The sequence below is a fragment of the Sphaerodactylus townsendi genome, linkage group LG09 (assembly GCF_021028975.2).
Source record: "Sphaerodactylus townsendi isolate TG3544 linkage group LG09, MPM_Stown_v2.3, whole genome shotgun sequence".
Taxonomy (NCBI): domain Eukaryota; kingdom Metazoa; phylum Chordata; class Lepidosauria; order Squamata; family Sphaerodactylidae; genus Sphaerodactylus; species Sphaerodactylus townsendi.
This window is the reverse complement of record NC_059433.1, coordinates 799,530-817,757: the sequence shown is the minus strand read 5'-3', so window position 1 is coordinate 817,757 and position 18,228 is coordinate 799,530. Positions and strand designations below refer to the sequence as shown.

At 44.1% G+C, this 18,228-nt stretch overlaps 1 protein-coding gene across 4 annotated transcripts in view; it reads left to right on the top strand.

Moving 5' to 3' along the window:
• Positions 1-348: 348 nt before the first annotated feature.
• The window catches only part of MYO10 (myosin X), a 293,414-nt gene continuing 275,534 nt past the window's right edge, over positions 349-18,228 (top strand). For 2 of the 4 annotated variants that reach the window (XM_048508398.1, XM_048508397.1), the window contains exon 1: positions 349-508. In XM_048508398.1, the coding sequence (XP_048364355.1) occupies positions 485-508 (24 nt within the window). In that variant the 5' untranslated portion in view covers positions 349-484. Of the gene's footprint in view, positions 509-2,750; positions 2,862-10,908; positions 11,313-18,228 lie in introns of those variants that run through there. The other 2 variants (XM_048508396.1, XM_048508399.1) reach the window with 2 other exon arrangements.

Below are 18,228 nucleotides of genomic sequence, written 5' to 3'. Positions count from 1 at the left end.
AGAAAGTGCCGGTGTGGCCGCGGTGCTCCCCGGGGGTCCCCCCGAAGTGGCTGCTGGGATTAAAAGAGGGGGGGGGGGTGGCTGCTGCTGCTGCTGCTTCAGGTGCGCCCCCACCCCCACAGGGGCCCGGGGAAGCGCAAGGGCGCGGGGGGAGTCGGCGCCCCCGCCGCAGCGGCCCGCCCCGGTGGGGCTTGGCGGGCGGCGGGGGCGGGGCCTGGCGGCGGCCTCTCCCGAGACTCCCCCGCCAGCCGCGGCCAGGGCGCGCCCCGCCCCCAGCAGGCAGGCGGGCGGGGCGAGTGGGGCGGCCACGTGCCGCCAGTGCGGGGGGTGGGGGTGGGTCCGGGGCGTCCGGCGTGCCGCAGCCTGGCTGGCGGGCGGGCGGGCGGTGCGGGGCGTCGTGGCTGCGCAGGGGCAGCGCGGGCCGGGGAGGCCGCCGGAGGGAGCGCCCGTGCGGGGCCCCTCGTCCCGCCTCCGGAGCCCCGCCATGGAGGACCGGCTCTTCGCCCAGGTGAGCGGACGTGGAGCTGGGGGATGCGGCGCGGCGCGGCGGGAAGTTTCCGTCCGTGCCGCCCGGGGGTGGGGGGTGGGGCGCACGCGGGGCCGCTTCCTGCGGGGCGACCCGGGCAGGGCAGGGCAGGGCAGGGCAGCGCGGAGGGGGCGGGCTGGGGGCCGCGTGGGGGAGCCCGGGGCCGCCGCCGCCGCCCCCCCCGCCCCCCCGGGACCTCCGCGTGGCCGCAACCCCTGCGCCCGCTCAGCAGGCGGGAAGCGGCGCTTGCTCGTGAGTGAAGAGTCTCCCCCTTTCAGGTCGGCCGGGGGAGGGTGGCCGGGGCCCCTCGGCGGAGGCGGTGGGGGGGGGGCGGGGGGGCTCGCCAGCCCCTCCTCCGCCTGCCGGTGGGAGTCCAAAAGGCTGGCCGTGTCTGCAGCAGAGTGGGCCCCCCCCTCCTCCTCCTCCCCCCCCCGCGGGCCTTCCACGGGGGTTTTCACGCTCTTGTTTTGGCGCCGTTGATTTCCACAGATTGGTGAACTTATGATGGGAGTGAAACTGTGATGCCATGAAGCCCACCGGGCCCCAAGATCGCTTGATCTGTCTCTGGGTAGACTCTGCCTGGGTCTCCCTTCCACTAGTGGGCAGTTGCTTGCAGAGTAAGGTCGTGTGCTGTAGAACGGAGGAAAACATACAAGTGTATAAAACTGCCTCACGCTCCGCCAGAAGCATCACAGCAGCCTTGGGCAGCCATTATTGTCTGCTCGGAGTGGCCACCGTCCTTCCTGGCCTTCGTGTTGTCCAACTTCCACTCACTGTAGGGAATAGATGCTGCAGGGTGAACTCTTTCTCTGCCACTGAGCCGTGGCCCTTTCCCAGGTGTGGCGAGGCCGTTCACATGAAAAAACCAATGGCTGGTAGGCCTGAGTTAAACTTTCCTTAATTGCCCAACTGAGCCTGGCAAACATTGATATTCTTGAGCAGTACCTCTGCAGTTAATTGGATTCTCACTGGCCGCAGCCTGTGACACATGGTTCAGCCTTTGCAAATCTCCTTCTAGTTTTGTGCCTTGGGATGGGTGACTGAGAGATGGGCTTATGATCCCAGAGGTGGGTGAGCGTGTGAGCAGTGAAACAAATTGTCCACTGGAGAACATTCACAATTTGTTTGATGACTGTGTATCCCTTGGCATGAAAGATCTCAGTTTGCAAGCATGTAGGGCGGACAGTTTTCCACTTTGGAGCCAGTGGGCTTGCAAATAAGGGTCATACCAGAGGTTAAGGTGCGTATATCTGTGTATATTCAGAGCAAGCTGCTAGTTTTGAAGAAAACAGGTTTCTCTCCAAAAAGAGAGACATAACCTGAGGATGGGGAAAGAAGCAGCGGATTCAGGCTGGTGGGGAAGGGCTTCAGTTTCTTTTGAGGCCTATTCAGCATCCCACCTGAAGTTTCATTGCATGCCCCCTGGGGCTGGGATAGGCTCGCACTTTTGAACGTGCAGTTTGGTTCTCTGAGGGAGTGTGGAGAAGATGTTTCTTGGGTAGCGGCTACTTCCAAATGCCTGCGCTTTTAACCTTTTTGTTACTTTCGAGCAAGTAACACATTGGTGAATAATGGTTGGACTTTCCAGTGCAAGCAGTTTTATTTGAATCATCAGGTGGGTGTGAAAGGTGAGGGCTGAGCTGTAGCTGGAGGACATCAGGTTTCGCACACCTTGGATTTTTTGTAGGCTCTGCCACCATTTTACCAGAGTGAATCACCCAGTTATTCCACCTTCCTTTTGGGAGGATCCCGTTCCTTCCCCCTGCAGGGCCTTTGGTGACCGCAGAGCAGGTAGGTGCAATGAAGTGCATCTTCCTTATTGGTGTAATTATGAATTTGGCGAGCATGTGTGTTTCTTAGGTGTTATGGTTATTAGGTAAATACAGGTTTGAATGGAAGATGCTTTTAAAGAACTTTACGGATCTTTAGTAGTCTATCAGGACATGTCTGCCAGTAGAGAAACCAAGCCACAGTGATCTCTGAAGTTAGCATAAGACCGTGGCTCAGTGGCTCAGGAGCCATATGTGGCTCTTTGACAGGTCACCTGTAACTCTTCTGAACTCTGTGACCTAATCTGGTTCCTGCCTGATGTTTCAGCAGTGCGGCTGGTGGGGCGTGTGGCTGGCAGGTGCTTTTTGCCATGAAACATCCACCGAGTTTGCCAGGTCCTCACCATCTTCACACCAGGGAAGGGAGTAGACCTGTCTCTTTGGCTGAAGGTGACCGCAAGTATGCCTCCTCATGAATTGCTGAGTGAATGCGTGTGCTGGTGCTCTCAGGCACAGAGGTTGTCTTGCCCAGTACTTATATGAGGCTCTTTCGTTCTCTGAGACAGGTGACTGAGTTGTCCTGTTTTCTCTGCTTCGCTACAATCTTCCCAAGTCAGAGTTGTGTTTTTAATCCTTCCTCCCACTTGGTTGGCACAAAAGAACACCGTCTGATCCGAGTGCTGCTTCTAATCTTTGGTTCTCCCTCCTTTCTCTTTCGCTCACCCTTTCTGCCCTCTTTTGCCTCTTTTGTTTTTGTTTCATAAAAACTATGTCCTGCTTTTCTGCCCTCACAAGGGCCACGTGGGTGTACTAAGTGTCATCAAGTCATTTCTGACACTGAGCCACCCAATGACAGCTAACAAATTAAAACCTACTCAATGAAAGCCCATATTAAAAGCCCCCCCCTCCCCCCGACACATATGCGTAACTAAAACACATAAAAACAAAGGTAAAATACACGAGAAGACCAAAAAAAGAGAGCAATAATTAAATGACTGGGCAGGGAGGGAATGCCAGACATAACAAAAAGCTCTTTGCCCAAATTGGCAAAAGATGACAGCTGCAGGGGGCAGACAAATCTCCTTGGGGAGGGAATTCTGAATGGGGAGGAGGGGCCTCTGGTTCTTCATTTGTGAGGGTCTGTGTTAAATCTTGCAGAGCTTTTGAAAGTCCTTTGCCAGGCTGTTTCGGAGGGGAAACTCCCACTGTGCCCCTTTTTGCGTTGAAAGGGCGTTGCTGGATCCCAGCCTCCCTGTAGTCACGGCTCTGACCTTTTCCCTCCTGAAGGAAGCCCTTCATGTTTCATGGCCACTCCCCACAGCAAAACAGCTGCTGTGTGCCCAGAACAGTAATTAGAAAGTTGAAATAATGTTCTCTACAGAACCAGCCTGAGCTTTCACCTGACAGATGTCGGAAACCCTAAACAAACTAAAAAGTGGGTCAAGCAAGCAAGACAACTGAGGAGGTTTTGTGTTCTTTGCAAAGGCTAAAACCTTGTCGCTTAAGTTTTAATCCACCAACTTTGCAACATCAGGGCTGAATGCCCTTCAAGCAGTAAATAAAAAATTAGGACCTAAAAATGATACTGTAGACAAGACAATGTTTACACAGGTATATTTATAATACAGACAGAAAGGTTCTTAAAACAGCGTTTTTTAAAGCCTAGTGGGTACTTTTTGGAAAACCTTTTTCTCCCTTGTCTTTGTTGTTGTTCCGCTACCTCAGAAGTTTTCTTTTAAAATCTTGTTGCACACTTTAGACCAGTGGGTCTGCAACCTGCGGCTCTCCAGATGTTCATGAACTACAATTCCCATCAGCCCCAATTGGCCATGCTGGCAGGGGCTGATGGGAATTGTAGTTCATGAACATCTGGAGAGCTGCAGGTTGCAGACCCCTGCTTTAGTCTCATGGATAGAAGGGTATTTGGGTGCAGGTTTTGGCCCTGTGGAGAAGGGGCAGTCCTGTTTTTATCCTGCTAGCTGAGTGCTGCAATTCTGTCAGAATTAGTGGATTCAGAAGACCTAAGAAACATTTTGTGGATCTTCTTTAAAAGAATAGAGTAAAACAATAAATTTGAGAATGACATTAGAGGTAATTTGGGGATTCCCTCCTACAAAACATATTTCCTTGTCTCACAGTATGGTTTTTTAAGACCCACAGCTCTCAGAGGGAGAGGTTTAAGCATGTTCTCAATTCTCTCATTGAAATCAAGGACTTGAAAATGGTAACATGGCCTTCATCAGACATAGTTCATAACTTTCAGAATAAAATATATAGTGAATCATTTTCTCTAAAAATTGTTCAGACTTAGACTATGTAGATGCATGCTTTAAGGTTTCCAGTAACTCCCAGAATCACGTAAAAATAATTCCCTCTGATGTGGCCTTTCCCAACATTTAAACTAATGTGACTCCAACCACAGTGTTGGAGTCACAAAGATGAAAATTACTTACCCTGAGGCAGATAGAGAATTGAATTTTTGGAACTGTGTGATTGTTTTTCAGTGCAGCTGTTAATTTGCCAAGCACATCTTTGATGTCAATGTACTTTTAGGTCTTCCAGCATACTGATGTTGCTTCAGAAGATCAGTGTACATATATTGCATTATGGCTTTCATCTATATCCAAAGTTCCCACTGCTGGCTATAAATGTTTCTTTTGAGATCTGTAGAGAAGTAGCTTCAGGCCCCCTGCTGACATCGCTACAAAGCTGTCTGTAGATAATAAACATATTTTATATGGGATGACAACATAATTAATGCATTGTAGAATTTCTGTGGGAGGTTTAATGATGGTCACTTGATGAATAACTGTGAATGCCAATTCGCTAGACTGGCAAATCAGCTTCCTCTTCCACTCAGCAAGTCACTATTCTGATGATCAAAAGATGGACTGGAAAATTCTTTTGGTCCACTAATCCGAGACACAATGTAGGTTGGGGCCCTCAGTCTTGTGGAGCCTGGGGATAGCTGCCTTCCACTTGTTTGTGCAAACTGATTTGCAGTTGGAAAGTTGTTGAACTTGGCAAAAGTGAAGTAGCAGTTGTGGTGTGGTTGTCCTTGGCCACAATACACTAGAAAGTTTATTGAGGTAGATAGATAATGGCACAAAAGCTTTTCCTGGTCATTGGCATGGACCTTGTGCGGTTAAACTTTCCAGTGGATTGTGTAGTTTAAAAGTTGAATAGTTCTGAGTAGAACAATCCCATGCCAACTTTCCATGGGGCCAACAAATTGTTTTAAAACTTCCCTCCACATAGCAGCCCTGATCTTCTTCGCTGGTCTCCCTCCAAGTGATGACCGTGGAACTGCTAAGTTCCAAAGCCCAAATGATCTCAGGCAAAGCTGATTAAAGTTTGGGCTGCTAAAGCGAGAACAGTGTGCTGCTGAATTGTAGCTGCCACATGGTGGCATCCCCAGGGTGTTTCAAGCAACAGATGAGCAGGGGCGACTTGCTACTGCCTTCCTCTGCAAAGCAACCATAGTCTTCCTTGTTGGTGTCCCATCCAAGAACTGAGTGCGACCAACCTGTTTCACTCCCAAACTCTGACAAGCTCAAGCCAAGATGTGCTGTTTGAAAGTCTCATGTAAACTGTGTGTGATTTTGCTATCAAGTCTCCGTTGACTTATGGTGACTCCAAACAGTTCTCAAGGCAAGAGGCAGTCAGAGGTGGTTTGCCACTGCTTTCTTCCACATCCTGCTCCTGGTGTTCTGTGGAGGTCTCCCATCCAAATTCATGTAAGCTACCCAGTGGTTTGATCTTGAGCAATAGTAAGGTGTGTGCTGTTCATTTTGTATCAGTTTACCTTGAAATGAAAATGAATGTTAAGGATAGAAGGCAGTGCAAACCCAGATGATGAACATCATTTTACATAGAAGAGGCATAAATATTGATGTAATTTTAATTGTAAAATTCCCATTAGTTTTGTTCAGCATTCCAAAATCTAGCGAGCTATTCCTGTTCTGTTACATTGCTTCGGGGTGCCTGGCCAGTTCCTACTCTGGCCTCATCTGACTGGAAGCCACCTGCCAGACCTCAGAGTGCGAATTTTTGAAGCCTCTTGTTTTTTAAAAAACACTGAGATAAAAATTGTTCTGATCATCTTTTGAATGGATTTGTACCCATTGTAGATGGTAGCCAGCCAGCCTGATGTAGTGGACAATGGTGGATTTAGACCAGGGAGTCACCAGAATTTCACTGAGCCATAAATCTCATTGAATGATCATGGGCCAACCACCATCTCTCAAATTAATCTCTCTTGCATGGTTGTTGTAAAGATAAAATGGAAACTCAGTGCAACCTGAGCAGCCAAAAACCCTCCCAACAGGAATGCTGTTGTTGAGCAGCAAACACTGGTTCTTCCTAAACCATTTTGGAGAGGTTGTGGGAGCTTTCAGGAAAGGAACAGAGGAGTGAGGGAGGGAGGGGGAAATAGGATGCTCCCCACATGTTGTTGTGGGTTCCCACTCATATACTGTTTGCTACTCAAAATCTTACTCATCAGAGCAGTACTGCAGGTCTCCAAACCTGTGCTGTTCAGAAGGGAGATTTAAAATCTCTGGTCCACAGTCTACGTGAACACTGTGTCAATTGTGGATACTTCTAGATAATGCCTTCCTGGAAGGCCAAACTCTCTAGTAGTAGTAATGGGAGATTTCAATTATCCTGATATTTGCTGGGAGTCAAACTCTGCCAAGATTATAAGGTCCAACAAATTCCTCAGTTGCCTTGCAGACAATTTGATGGTCCAGAAGGTGGCAGAAGCAACAAGGAGATCAGCTATTTTAGATCTGCTCCTAACAGACTATTTTAGATCTGCTTCTAACAGACAATGATTAATGAGGTGAAAGTGGTAGGATCCTTAGATGGGAGTGACCATGGAGTTTGTTGTACAGTGGAAAGGGTATGCAGTCAGACCCACATTCTAGACTTTAAGAAATCTGATTAAAGTAAATCAAGGAAACTATTGGGTGTGATCCCATGGTTAAGAAGACTAAAAGAGTAGGGAGTACATGATGGATGAGAGTTTCTTAAAAGTGAGATCTTGAAGGCACACTTTCAAACAGTTCTCATGAGGAGGGAAAATGGTCGATTCTAAGGAAACCAGCATGGATGTCTAAAGACCTTCCAGCTCGCCTAAAAGGGACATGTACAAGAAATGGAAAAAAGGAATTCAAAGAGATAAACAGGACATGTAGGGAGAAAGTCAGAGTGCAGACCGAGCGGCTTGCCAGAGACATTAAAAACAATAAAAAGGCTTTTTGACTATGCCCAAAGAAAAAGGAAGAAAAATTATATGAAATGGTCACTGCTTGGATCTCACTGTTTGAACCAATTGCAATAATCTTTGAGAATTCCTGGAGAACAAGAGAAGTCCCAGCCAACTGGAAGAGGGCTAATGTTGTCCCCATCTTCACAAAGGGGAAAAAAGAGGACCCAAACAATTAACCGTCCAGTCAACCTGACATCAATACCAGGAAAGGTTCATCGTTACACATTCAATCTGTAAGCACTTAGAAGAGAATGCCATCATCACTAAAAGTCAACATGAGTTTATCAAAAACAAGTCATGCCAGACTAATTTTATCTCTCTCTTTTTTACTAGAGTAACAAGTTTGGTAGATGAAGGGAATGCTGTGGATGTAGCACACCTTGACTTCTGTAAAGCCTTTGACAAGGTCCCCCATAACATTCCTGCAAGCAAGCTAGTAAAACGTGGCCTAGTCAATGCTACTATTAGGTGGATTTGTAACTGGTTGACTGGCCAAACCCAAAGGGTGCTCACCAATGGCTCATCTTCATCCTGGAAAGAAGTGACTGGTGGGATGCTACAGGGCTCTGCCCTGGGACTAGTGCTGTTTAACATTTCTTTAAATCTTTTTTATCATTTTATCATTTAGGAATACATATTAATTGGCAGACAGTCTGACTTAAAGTGGTTCCAGTATTAACAGATATGATCTGCCACATAAATTATAAACAATGTACTTAACATTTGCGAGTGAAAATTACATAAGAAAAAGTGTTTTAAGATGCTAGTACAAAAATACAATGTGAAAATATAGGTATAAGTTTGTAATTTTATATATATAAAAATTACAAACTCATACCTATATTTTCACATTGTATTTTTGTACTAGAATCTTAAACCACTTTTTGTTATGTAATTATCACTTGCAAATGTTAAGTACACACACACACGTACACAGATAAATAATAGTAATAATGAATAGGTTAATAATAATCTTAGGCTATGCCGATAACAATAAGATTTTATTTTGAGGATCAGAATTGTATAGGTATTGTATTAAAGGATCCCATACTTTATAAAAAGGATCAAGGCAATTTTTTGTTTATTAAAGTTGTCAGTTTGTCTGCTGTTCTGTAATCTTGAACTTTTAACAGCCATTCATCATATGATAGCAATATTTTGGTCACTGACTTGGCTGATGGAATAGAGGGCATGGTAAACAAATTTGCAGATGATACCAAATTAGGAGGGGTACTAATACCCCGCAGGCCAGGGTGTGAGGGTCTGTTACTCCAGTCAGCAAACAAGACTCAGGAAAGTTTCAAGAGCTTTATTGGAACTGTGTCAGGCCCAAGGATCAGGAAGCCAAAGCTACTGCTTTGCTCTCTGAACCCCAGTTAATACCTGAAAGTTGCAACATTGCTCAACCCATAATCCCCCCTCCCTCGCATTCCCAGAACATCAGCATAAGAAGAGATGGTAAAAACAGAGACGTCGTTGTGAGACTGGCGCTTTCCCCCTTCGGGACATTGCAGTTGGGGAAATGGCGCTGTTCACTAGAGACATTTCAGGCTAGAGAAACCTTCCCACCCTCAGGCGATGATCGCGCTTGGGCCAGCTGCGGCCTTGGTGTGGACGTGCGAGATGCCAGGCCGAGTATGGCGCAGGCCTGACACAGGTTCAAAATGACCTGGACAGATCAGAGAGCTGGGCCAAAAGTAACAAAATGAATTTCAACAGAGTTAAATATAAGATACTACACTTAGGCAGAAAAAATGACATGCGCAGATATAAGATGGGTGACACCTGACTTGACAACAGGGATCTGGGAGTCTTAGTAGACCACAAACTGAACTGAAGAGTCAGCAGTGAGATGCAGCCACTAAGAAAGCCAATTCAGTTCTTGGCTGCAACATTAAGAGTATAGTGTCTAGTTTGCAGGATGCAATAGTACCACTCTATTCTGCATTGACCAGACCTCACATGGAATATTGTGTCCAGGTCTGGACATCACAGTTCCAAAAGGATACTGACAAGCTGGAACAGATCCAAAGGAGAGTGACCAAAATGGTGAAAAGTCTGGAATCATTGCCCTAAGGGGCGGGACTTAGGGAGCTGGATATGTTTAGTCTGGAGAAGAGACTTAAGGGGTGACATGATAGTCATGTTTAAACATTTGAAGGGATGTCATGTTGAAGATGGAGCAAGCTTGTTTTCTGGGACAAGGAGTCATGGATTCAAGGTGCAGGAAAAGAGATTCCATCTAAACATTAGGAAGAATTTCCTAATTGTAAGGGCTATTTGACAGTGGAACATGCTGCCTCAGCGGGTGGTAGAGTCTCCTTCTTTGGAGGTTTTTAAACAGAGGCTGGATGGCCAACTGTCAGGAGTGTTTTAATTGTGTTTTCCTGCATTGGACTTGATGGTCCTTGTGGTCTCTTCCAACTCTATGATTCTATGATACTACTTCTGCCTCTGCAGCTGTGTAACTCGGCACCCCTTACCTCTTAAGGTATTCTGTCAGTACCTTTCTGACATCTCAGGCAAACCCTTCTGTCCCAAGTCCACTTGTCTTTACATTCTCAATTGTGGTAACCTCCTCAGAAAGGTACTGGTTTTTGTCTGCCTTAAGTGAAGCCAGTCTAGGAGTCCATTTCTTGGTTTTGGAAGCTGACCCCAGTGCAGAGTGAGTCATTTGCTACTGTCACATAATCTGTAATGTAGGGCTTCAGTGGTATAACCCAAAACACTTGATGAATCATGCTTTCTTGGTAGAGAAACAAAAATCGGAGAATATTCAGTTAACAATTGTGTTACTAATAACAATCTTCCTTAGTTTTGTTCAGTTACTTCTCTAGCCATGTGTTTACATGGGAGGTTTTTCCAGCCGTTAAATCGTTTTCTGTTAAAAATTGCTTCAGGCAGAATTCTAGCCTAGAAGGGGTCTTGATTGAAGAACATGGTCTCTCTCTGTTTCTCTGAAAGGTCTCCTTATTTAAAATGGTATGTGAATTAAAGGAAATAGCACAAGAAAGTGCTTTATTCAGTGCTATTGTACTAAGCTGGCTTTCATTGTAAGAGTGTGTATTTTCATTTCTTTGCCAGTATAGTCTGGTACAGTGAAGTGTCTGGGTGAAATATGCTTCTAAGCACAGCTATCTGTTCACCTGTTTGGGCACTACAAATGTGTCTATAAAAGCACAGAAGGCAGCAGTAGTGGCTGCTTAGGGAAAATGGTAATACTTTACTGTTCCTGGTAAGTTTTGAGGAAAATTGTGTTTCACGGGCTAGTCTCTCACTTGCCAAAGACCAAAAAAGTTGTGCTATAAAATCAGCAGGCCTGCTCAGAAAGGCTTCCTTTGCTATTTTTGACCTGATTTTAAGAAACTGCTATGCTGTATTATTACATAAAGTTTTTGGTTAAGAGCCTTTGGGAGAAACAGTCAGTTCCCTTGAAAATGTGGAAAAGGTATTTAAAGCGCTGCTGCTGCTGCTGCGTCACCTTATAGCTGGACAAGACTGAAGGAGCAGCAGCCGCATTGTAGTTCCCTCTCATTGCTGCCAAGGGAGGGGGATGCAGCCATGACAGAAGCTGGCAAGGAGGAAGAGGAGGAGAAGAAGAAGAGAACAGTGAAAAGGACAAGGTGGCCACTGGGAAGAGCTGGCCGGCAGCCCAATTTGAGAGGCTTCCTGACCCACAGGTGGGGAAACATTTCCCCCCTGAAAATACTGTGCATGTAGCCCTGGCCTCATCGGAGCTTGGAAGGTAAGCAGGGGTGACCACAGTTAGGACTTGGGTAGGAGGCTGCCAAGAAAGACGGGGCTACTGTGTAGACCAGGGTGGATAAAAATCAAGGATTGTTTAAAAAATTTTAAAAATAAAATTGAATTTTTTAAAAATTTGATTGTTTTGATTTTAAATTGGATTAAAAAAACTTTGAGGAAAAAAAATCTAAAGATCATTTTCTATTTAAGATGCATTATAGTCCAAAGGATTCGTTTTTCATTATGTAGCATGAGGCTATATATTCATGCAATGTTTAATTTTTTTGGTAAATTAATTCCATTAATCCAGTCACAGTGTCATGGTCTTCCAGGAATTTCTGTTAGACTATTTTGGGCATTTTTTCCTCTCTGGAAGCTATTGTCACAGATGCTTGGTTTTGCAGTTCTCAAAACTGTGAATTTGTGTCTGTAGCAATAACATGACTCTTCACAGAAAATATATTACAAAATAAACAGAGTTGAGAAAAAGACCACGATCCCATTGTCCATTTGCAAAGCTGTGTACCCAGAATCAACTCTTAACCCATAGGTGCTTAGTTTCAAGAAATTCAATGAATCGAAGATTGTTTGGAGTGCAGTGCATCTGCACAAGGAGCTAAGTGTGAGGAGGGCGGGGCAAGCAGTAAAATGAAAGTGAATCCTTTTGAGCAGAATGCTCCACATGTTTTGGGATCTTTGTGTGTATAGCCTGAGGTTTATCATTTTATTGTCTCCCTGGAAGAGAAAGCCGCCTGTAGTGGTAGCAAGCTGTAAAAGTGTGTTGAAACAGCATGATTTAAATGTAAACTTACTGACTAGTGATTTAAATATTGATTTAAGTAACAGTTATATAAATAAGAATTTGATGCAGACACAGAAAACTGTGAACCACCTCTGCTTGCCTTGAAAACCCCATGGTTGCTATGAGTTGGTTACAACTTGACAAAAAACATTACTACAACTATTACCCCCATGGAGAAGCCTTCACGCCTCCCAGTCTTAGCAGAAACTTTTTCTTTGGCTAGAACCAAAGGGATTGTATCGTAATGCTACATGACAGGCATTTTTCTGCATGTCACTTTAACATGCCATTCGAATAGTGACCACTGCAAACAGAAAGAGTCAACTCCACAGAGATGCAAGGCTAGAACAACACCCCCCCCCCCCACATTTAATTTGGCCCTGGGAGTTTAGAACTCTGTATTTGTGTGTGCACGAAAGAGAAGAGACTGCTTGTGGAGTAATTCTTGTCAAGTAATTCTTGGTCTGAGACACTTGTCTTTGATTTCTTTTCCGGAGTTTTCTAAAACTCAGGACTGTCTGGAGGGGTGCTCAGCATACCCAAGTTTACTTGAAAGAAAGATAACCCTGAATGTGAGATGACTGCCCAAAGAAAAGTTATACTCAACATTTTTTAAAATTAATGAACGTAACTGTAGTGTCTATGCAAATTTAAGACATCCTCTCTCTTTCTTGCCAGTGCGCAGGGGGAAAATGCCTGTCCTTCCTTTCAGGTAAATGGAATAGCACACCTGAATGTTAAGTCACGTCTCTGGTAAAGGATTTTACCTTTCAGTGCATTCATGTAGATTCCTGTGATGATACAGAGGTTGAAAGCAAGATGAGAATATTCATCCATAAGTACCATGTTAACTGCACCATAGATTGTATTTCCTCTCTGATGTTACTTTCTGTTTGAATGAGAGTATTCAGTTTTTTATCGTTAAGTGACCTCAATGCAGAGTACTATAAAGTATTCACATTGTCTTGAGACAAGTACAGATGTTCTTAGTGAGCATATTTTAAAGGCACAGAGAATAAGGCATATGCTCAAAAATACAGTAAAAAGGAGAACTCTTGCACTGTATGCGCCAAACTTTTTCTTATGAAATTCACTGACCTGCTGATGTTTTGTGTGTGTTCATATTAATAGCACAAATTTGAACTCTGTACCTGTCTGGAGGTCTTCACAGACAAGACCTTTCACGCTTGCTTGCTCTGCAGACCTTTGTGGCAGATGAAGTCTCGTTGCATCTGTTCCATTTTATCCCCACTGAACCTTCCCTCCTGTTTGGCACTGATAGCTGGGAAGCAAGCACTTGACTCTCCTCCTAAGTGGCAGCTCTGTGATGGCAGAGGATGATGAGGTCATAATTGAGGCTGTGTTGTCATGACTGGACTGCCAGGCTTGGACAAGGGAGAGCTGCATCTGAATCCTTTCTCAGCCAGTTGCACGCTGGGAGCCCCGTTGTCAGGATGCCTGTGGGGTGCCCCGGGGCTGCTTGGGGGGAAGGGGTTTCAGCTGAATATTGTGTAGTGTGTTTCTGCTCAATTTCTCCAGCAGGTGTTGGCCAAGGCCGACTCTGACGGACTTGCATTTTTATCTCACTGTCTTCATATTTCTGCTTTGGTTCACATTGGGGGGGGGGTGCACCCTCACTGTTCTGGCTTTTCCACGCTATTCTCAAGTTGCTGAATAAACTACTGTTCTTTACAAAGTGTGGTTTCCATCATTGGGAATCTGACACCCGTGCACCTCAGATGAAATGTTCTGTGCTGCCCTGACTTCCTTGGGTGAGAACAGTGAGACACCAATGGGATGCCCAACTTTTCCCCATGCGTGTTACCACATTTACTCCAATATTTTTGTCCCTTCCCAGCTATGCATTAAAAAAAGGGGGGGGTGTCATCTTACATCTGTATGCAAGTTGCATTTATGTCCAATAACACTTTGTGTGTATATAATATTTTGAAGTGGGTCATCTTGATGTTAAGGATCAGCTTCCTTTTGAGTAAATACAGTACTAATCTGACATTTGAGGGTAAAGAAGAAATGGGAAGGCCATTCTGAGAGGTGTGCAGGGCAGTAGCTGTGTTTCCCTTCTTGCTTTCTTTCTGCTCCTGTGTGGCATTGTTGATAGCGCTGTATAAATAATGCGTGCTGAGCAGCCACATGGGCAGAAAAAACTAACAAACAAAAAAGGCCCACCATCTGCCTCATGTGATGGCATAACCAGAATTGGATTAACTCTAAAGGAGCTTCAGTAAATGGGAGTCTGAATTCTGGGTAACTCCACAAGTTTATAACTTGAAACTGCTCTGAGAAGATTGAATTACATTCATAAAATAGGGGCAGTTATCCTTTCTGTGAGGTACCTCTGGTTTTAACCAAAAAGAAAGCAACACTATACCCAAGCACAAATGGAACTGTGAAAAAATAAGTGGTGCCAGATGAGCTTTGTACTTTGAGTTGAGGTTCACATGTGTTGATGAAGAATCGCTTGAGTAAATTAAGCAAAAGGCATTTATTTATTCTACGAGTTTTAACCATTTCAGGCTTATCCAACAAAATGTACAATATGTACTAGAACTCTGACATCAGTCAGAGAACTGTAACCTAGACATACAAAGAATTTCTCATAAAATTTCAGAAGGGTACCCATATTCATCTGTTTCAGCAGCCAGGTAGGAGTTCTGAGGTGCTTTAAAGATTATGTTTTATTCCAATATAAAGTTCTGTGGGCTAGAGCTTTCTTCCCCCCACCCCTCATCTTTGCCTACTTTAGGATTATTTTATGCACAACATTTTCTGCTTAAAATCTGCATTCATTGAAAGTGCATGCAAAATCATGAAGAATTAATTGATGCCCATTTTGTTTCATGGAGAAATAGTGGAAATCTGCAATTTGCTAGGGCTTCTTCATTTGTGTGAAAGTGTCCACAAAATATATATTGTACATAGATTATTTTTCCTACATGGAAATTTTATTAATGCACAAAGAATATCATTATGTAAAGTGGTCCCCAATCAAGTCTAAAATTGTGGTCTTTTCCAATGTTTTTAGACCTTCAAGATGGTCTCTCCAAGGTGCTGACATCGAGCAAGTTAAATTGTTCAAATACCTTGGGATAATATTCCATCATAAGTCAACCTGGACCACACACAGAGATAACACCCTTAAAGCCTGCAAAAATTTATCCGCTGCAGTACTGAAGTTTTTTAACATCAATGGTGGTAGATTCATACCAGCAGCCGTTCGAAAGGTGTTTAAGCTAAGGTGGCCAAGCACCTTTTGTATCGGTATCCCCCATCTGGATCCAAGCATGGCATAGAAATTGGAAAGCTTATCAATCCAATTTCCTTCTATAAGATCTTTGGCACCCCTTACGCATTTGTATGTCACCTATAGATTATTTCTTTGTTTTGGAATCAAGACAGCCTTATTTATTAGAAACAAAAGAGGCATGGAGTTTGTAACTTTTAAGTTTTGGCTCGTCTTTGTTTTGCACTGAGCCCTAACAGTTTGTCCCAGTTAGAAATGAGAGAGCTTCGAAAGCTTTCGAAATAGGTGGCTACTATATTGAAAAAAAGATCTTTTCCTTGGAGGCTTCTCTTAGGGAGGCCCTACAAATGCTCACCGCTCCGGAGAATTTACCATGCTCGGCTTAAAGTCTAAGATTATTTGATCAAGAGTACCAGCAATTTCTCCTGGAGCAAAGCACCAAAGCTCTTGCTCTCCAATAGTCTTTGGGATTATCCCTCAGAAAGCTAGGCCCTGCTATATATCTGCAACAACTTATTAATTACAATAGCAGATGGGTCATGACCAGAGCAAGGTGTAACTCTTTTCCATCAGCACATCTTCAAGGTCGATTCTCTGGTATTCCACAAGATGAGCGTCGCTGACAATTCTGTCCTGATACAACTGTAACACTTTCTCATATTCTGCTCCATTGTTCAAAGTACAACAACATCAGAACCAATTTGAGAACTGTGTTACCAACAGGATTTATGCTCCTCTCTGATAAAACAAAAATGGCTAAGCTTCTAAATAGCTCTAGTGTGGAAATATCTGAAGCTGTTGCTATGTCTTTGCTTGGTGTACTGCAAGTTGAGCAATAATGATCTTTTTATTGTATTTGAAATTCTTGGCACTGGTTTTATGCCTAATAAAGGTTTTTGGATTTGGATTTGGATGTAAAGTGGTCCTCTGAGAACACAGGAAGATGTTTGACCTGGCAGAAATTGCCTCCTGCTGACTCTCTCTGTAGGATCAGGCGGTCTTCTCTTACCGAATGAAGAATTCCTTTGAAAGTGAGGGACATCAGAACTCCCTCGTGGGGTGAACTCTGATCACATTTACATGTGTCTAATATATTGCTGAGGTATAGAGAAGTTACATCCAAACCTGTCTTGGTTGTCTGTTCAGATAGCAGACAAAAATCCAGATACATTTCAAATGGCGGAAAAATGGGATTCATTAATGATGAACAAAAACACCTAATGTACAGATTGTAAATTTGCTTGCAAAATCTACTGAAAAGATAACAATTCCTTTACTGTTAATCTTTGGAATCAATTTATTTTTCTCTTGCTAGTGTGTCACTTTTCTGTGAAGTAAGTCTGACTTCATTGCAATTTAATTCCTCAAGGGACGCACATACATTCCCCTACACCCCTTCTTCAGAACTGTTGTCTTATTTTGAAGTTGGTTTGATTTATTTTATTTATTTATTATTAATTTTATATACTGCCCTACCCCCAAAGGGCTCTGCACGGTGTACAACATAATGTATGAAAGTGAAACAAATAGGACACACAAACAAATACAAATTATAAAATAAACAATATAGACTCCAATGACCAAAATATTAAAACCCATTAAAAGCAACATTCAGTACAAAAATATCAGCGTCCAGCATTTAAAACTCACAAAACTTTCCTAGAAAAAGAGGGGGAACGGTGGGTCCCATTTATGTTAGGGGACCTAAGATGTAAGGGAGACCAAACAGAAAGGGGGGCACAATCAGCGGCCGGCCCCCCCAAAGGCCCAGTGGAACAACTCAGTCTTACAGGCCCTGCAGAACTCATCCAAGATCCTGCAGGGCCCAGACAGATGGCGGAAGAGTGTTCCACCAGGCAGGGGCCAGGGCTGCAAAGGCCCTGGCCCGGGTAGAGGCCAGCCGTATCATCGAGTGGCCGGGAACCACCAGTAAATTGGCCTCAGCCGAATGCAGAGGTCGTGTAGGGACATATCACCTTTTTTGCTATATACTTTTTTGAAAGACTTAAAAGGATTTCTCCAGGAAGCGTGGAAGTGATTTTGTGATTGACAGAAGAGTCAGTGAGCTAGTTCTGTGCAGATTCCTTCTGCTTCAAACAAGAAGTAGGGTTCCTCATATAAGGAAAAAGATTACACATCTGCACAAAAACAGTGTGCATTTCCATAGCAGAGTTACCACTGAAATTAAAATGCCGTTTAATATTTTTGTTGTTAACTCTCTTAAATAAAGCTGTTCTCTAACTTCTAATATTTAGCATGCGTTAATCTTTGTTTCACGAACTTAGCACGTTTCCAGAAGCTTCAGCAGCAGCAGCATCCAGCGAGTGTTTGAAAATAATACACCGTCCTCCAGGGATCATAAGGCATTCCTCTAGTGGAAACCTTATTGTCTTCTGTGCACTGCTAAATTCACCAAGAAAATCAAATAATTTCATGAGTTCCAGACCTGTTTTAATCACGTGTAATTCAATTTACTTGTTTTCAGGTTTCATTCAAGAACTTATTTATTGAATGGAACGTGCAGATGTCATGTTGACAAGCTACATTCCCTGGTTATTGTTGGAAGCTGTCCTGAGCCCAGCTTGACTGTGGGAGGGCAGAGTATAAATGAAATGAAATGAAAGCGGGAGGGAGGGAGGAGGGAACTTCTCCCTCCCTCTCTGCTTCTGGATGTGAGACAGTTCATATAGTCAGCAGAGTCAAATGTATTCCCTTGAGCCCCAAGGTCCAGGTTCAAAGTGTAAAGTAATGCTTGTAAACTCAAAATATAAATCCAATTTATTGAACTACAAAAAAAGGCAATTGTGAAAACATTCCCAAAGACATCCGCATTGGTTCACTAGCCACTGGCCT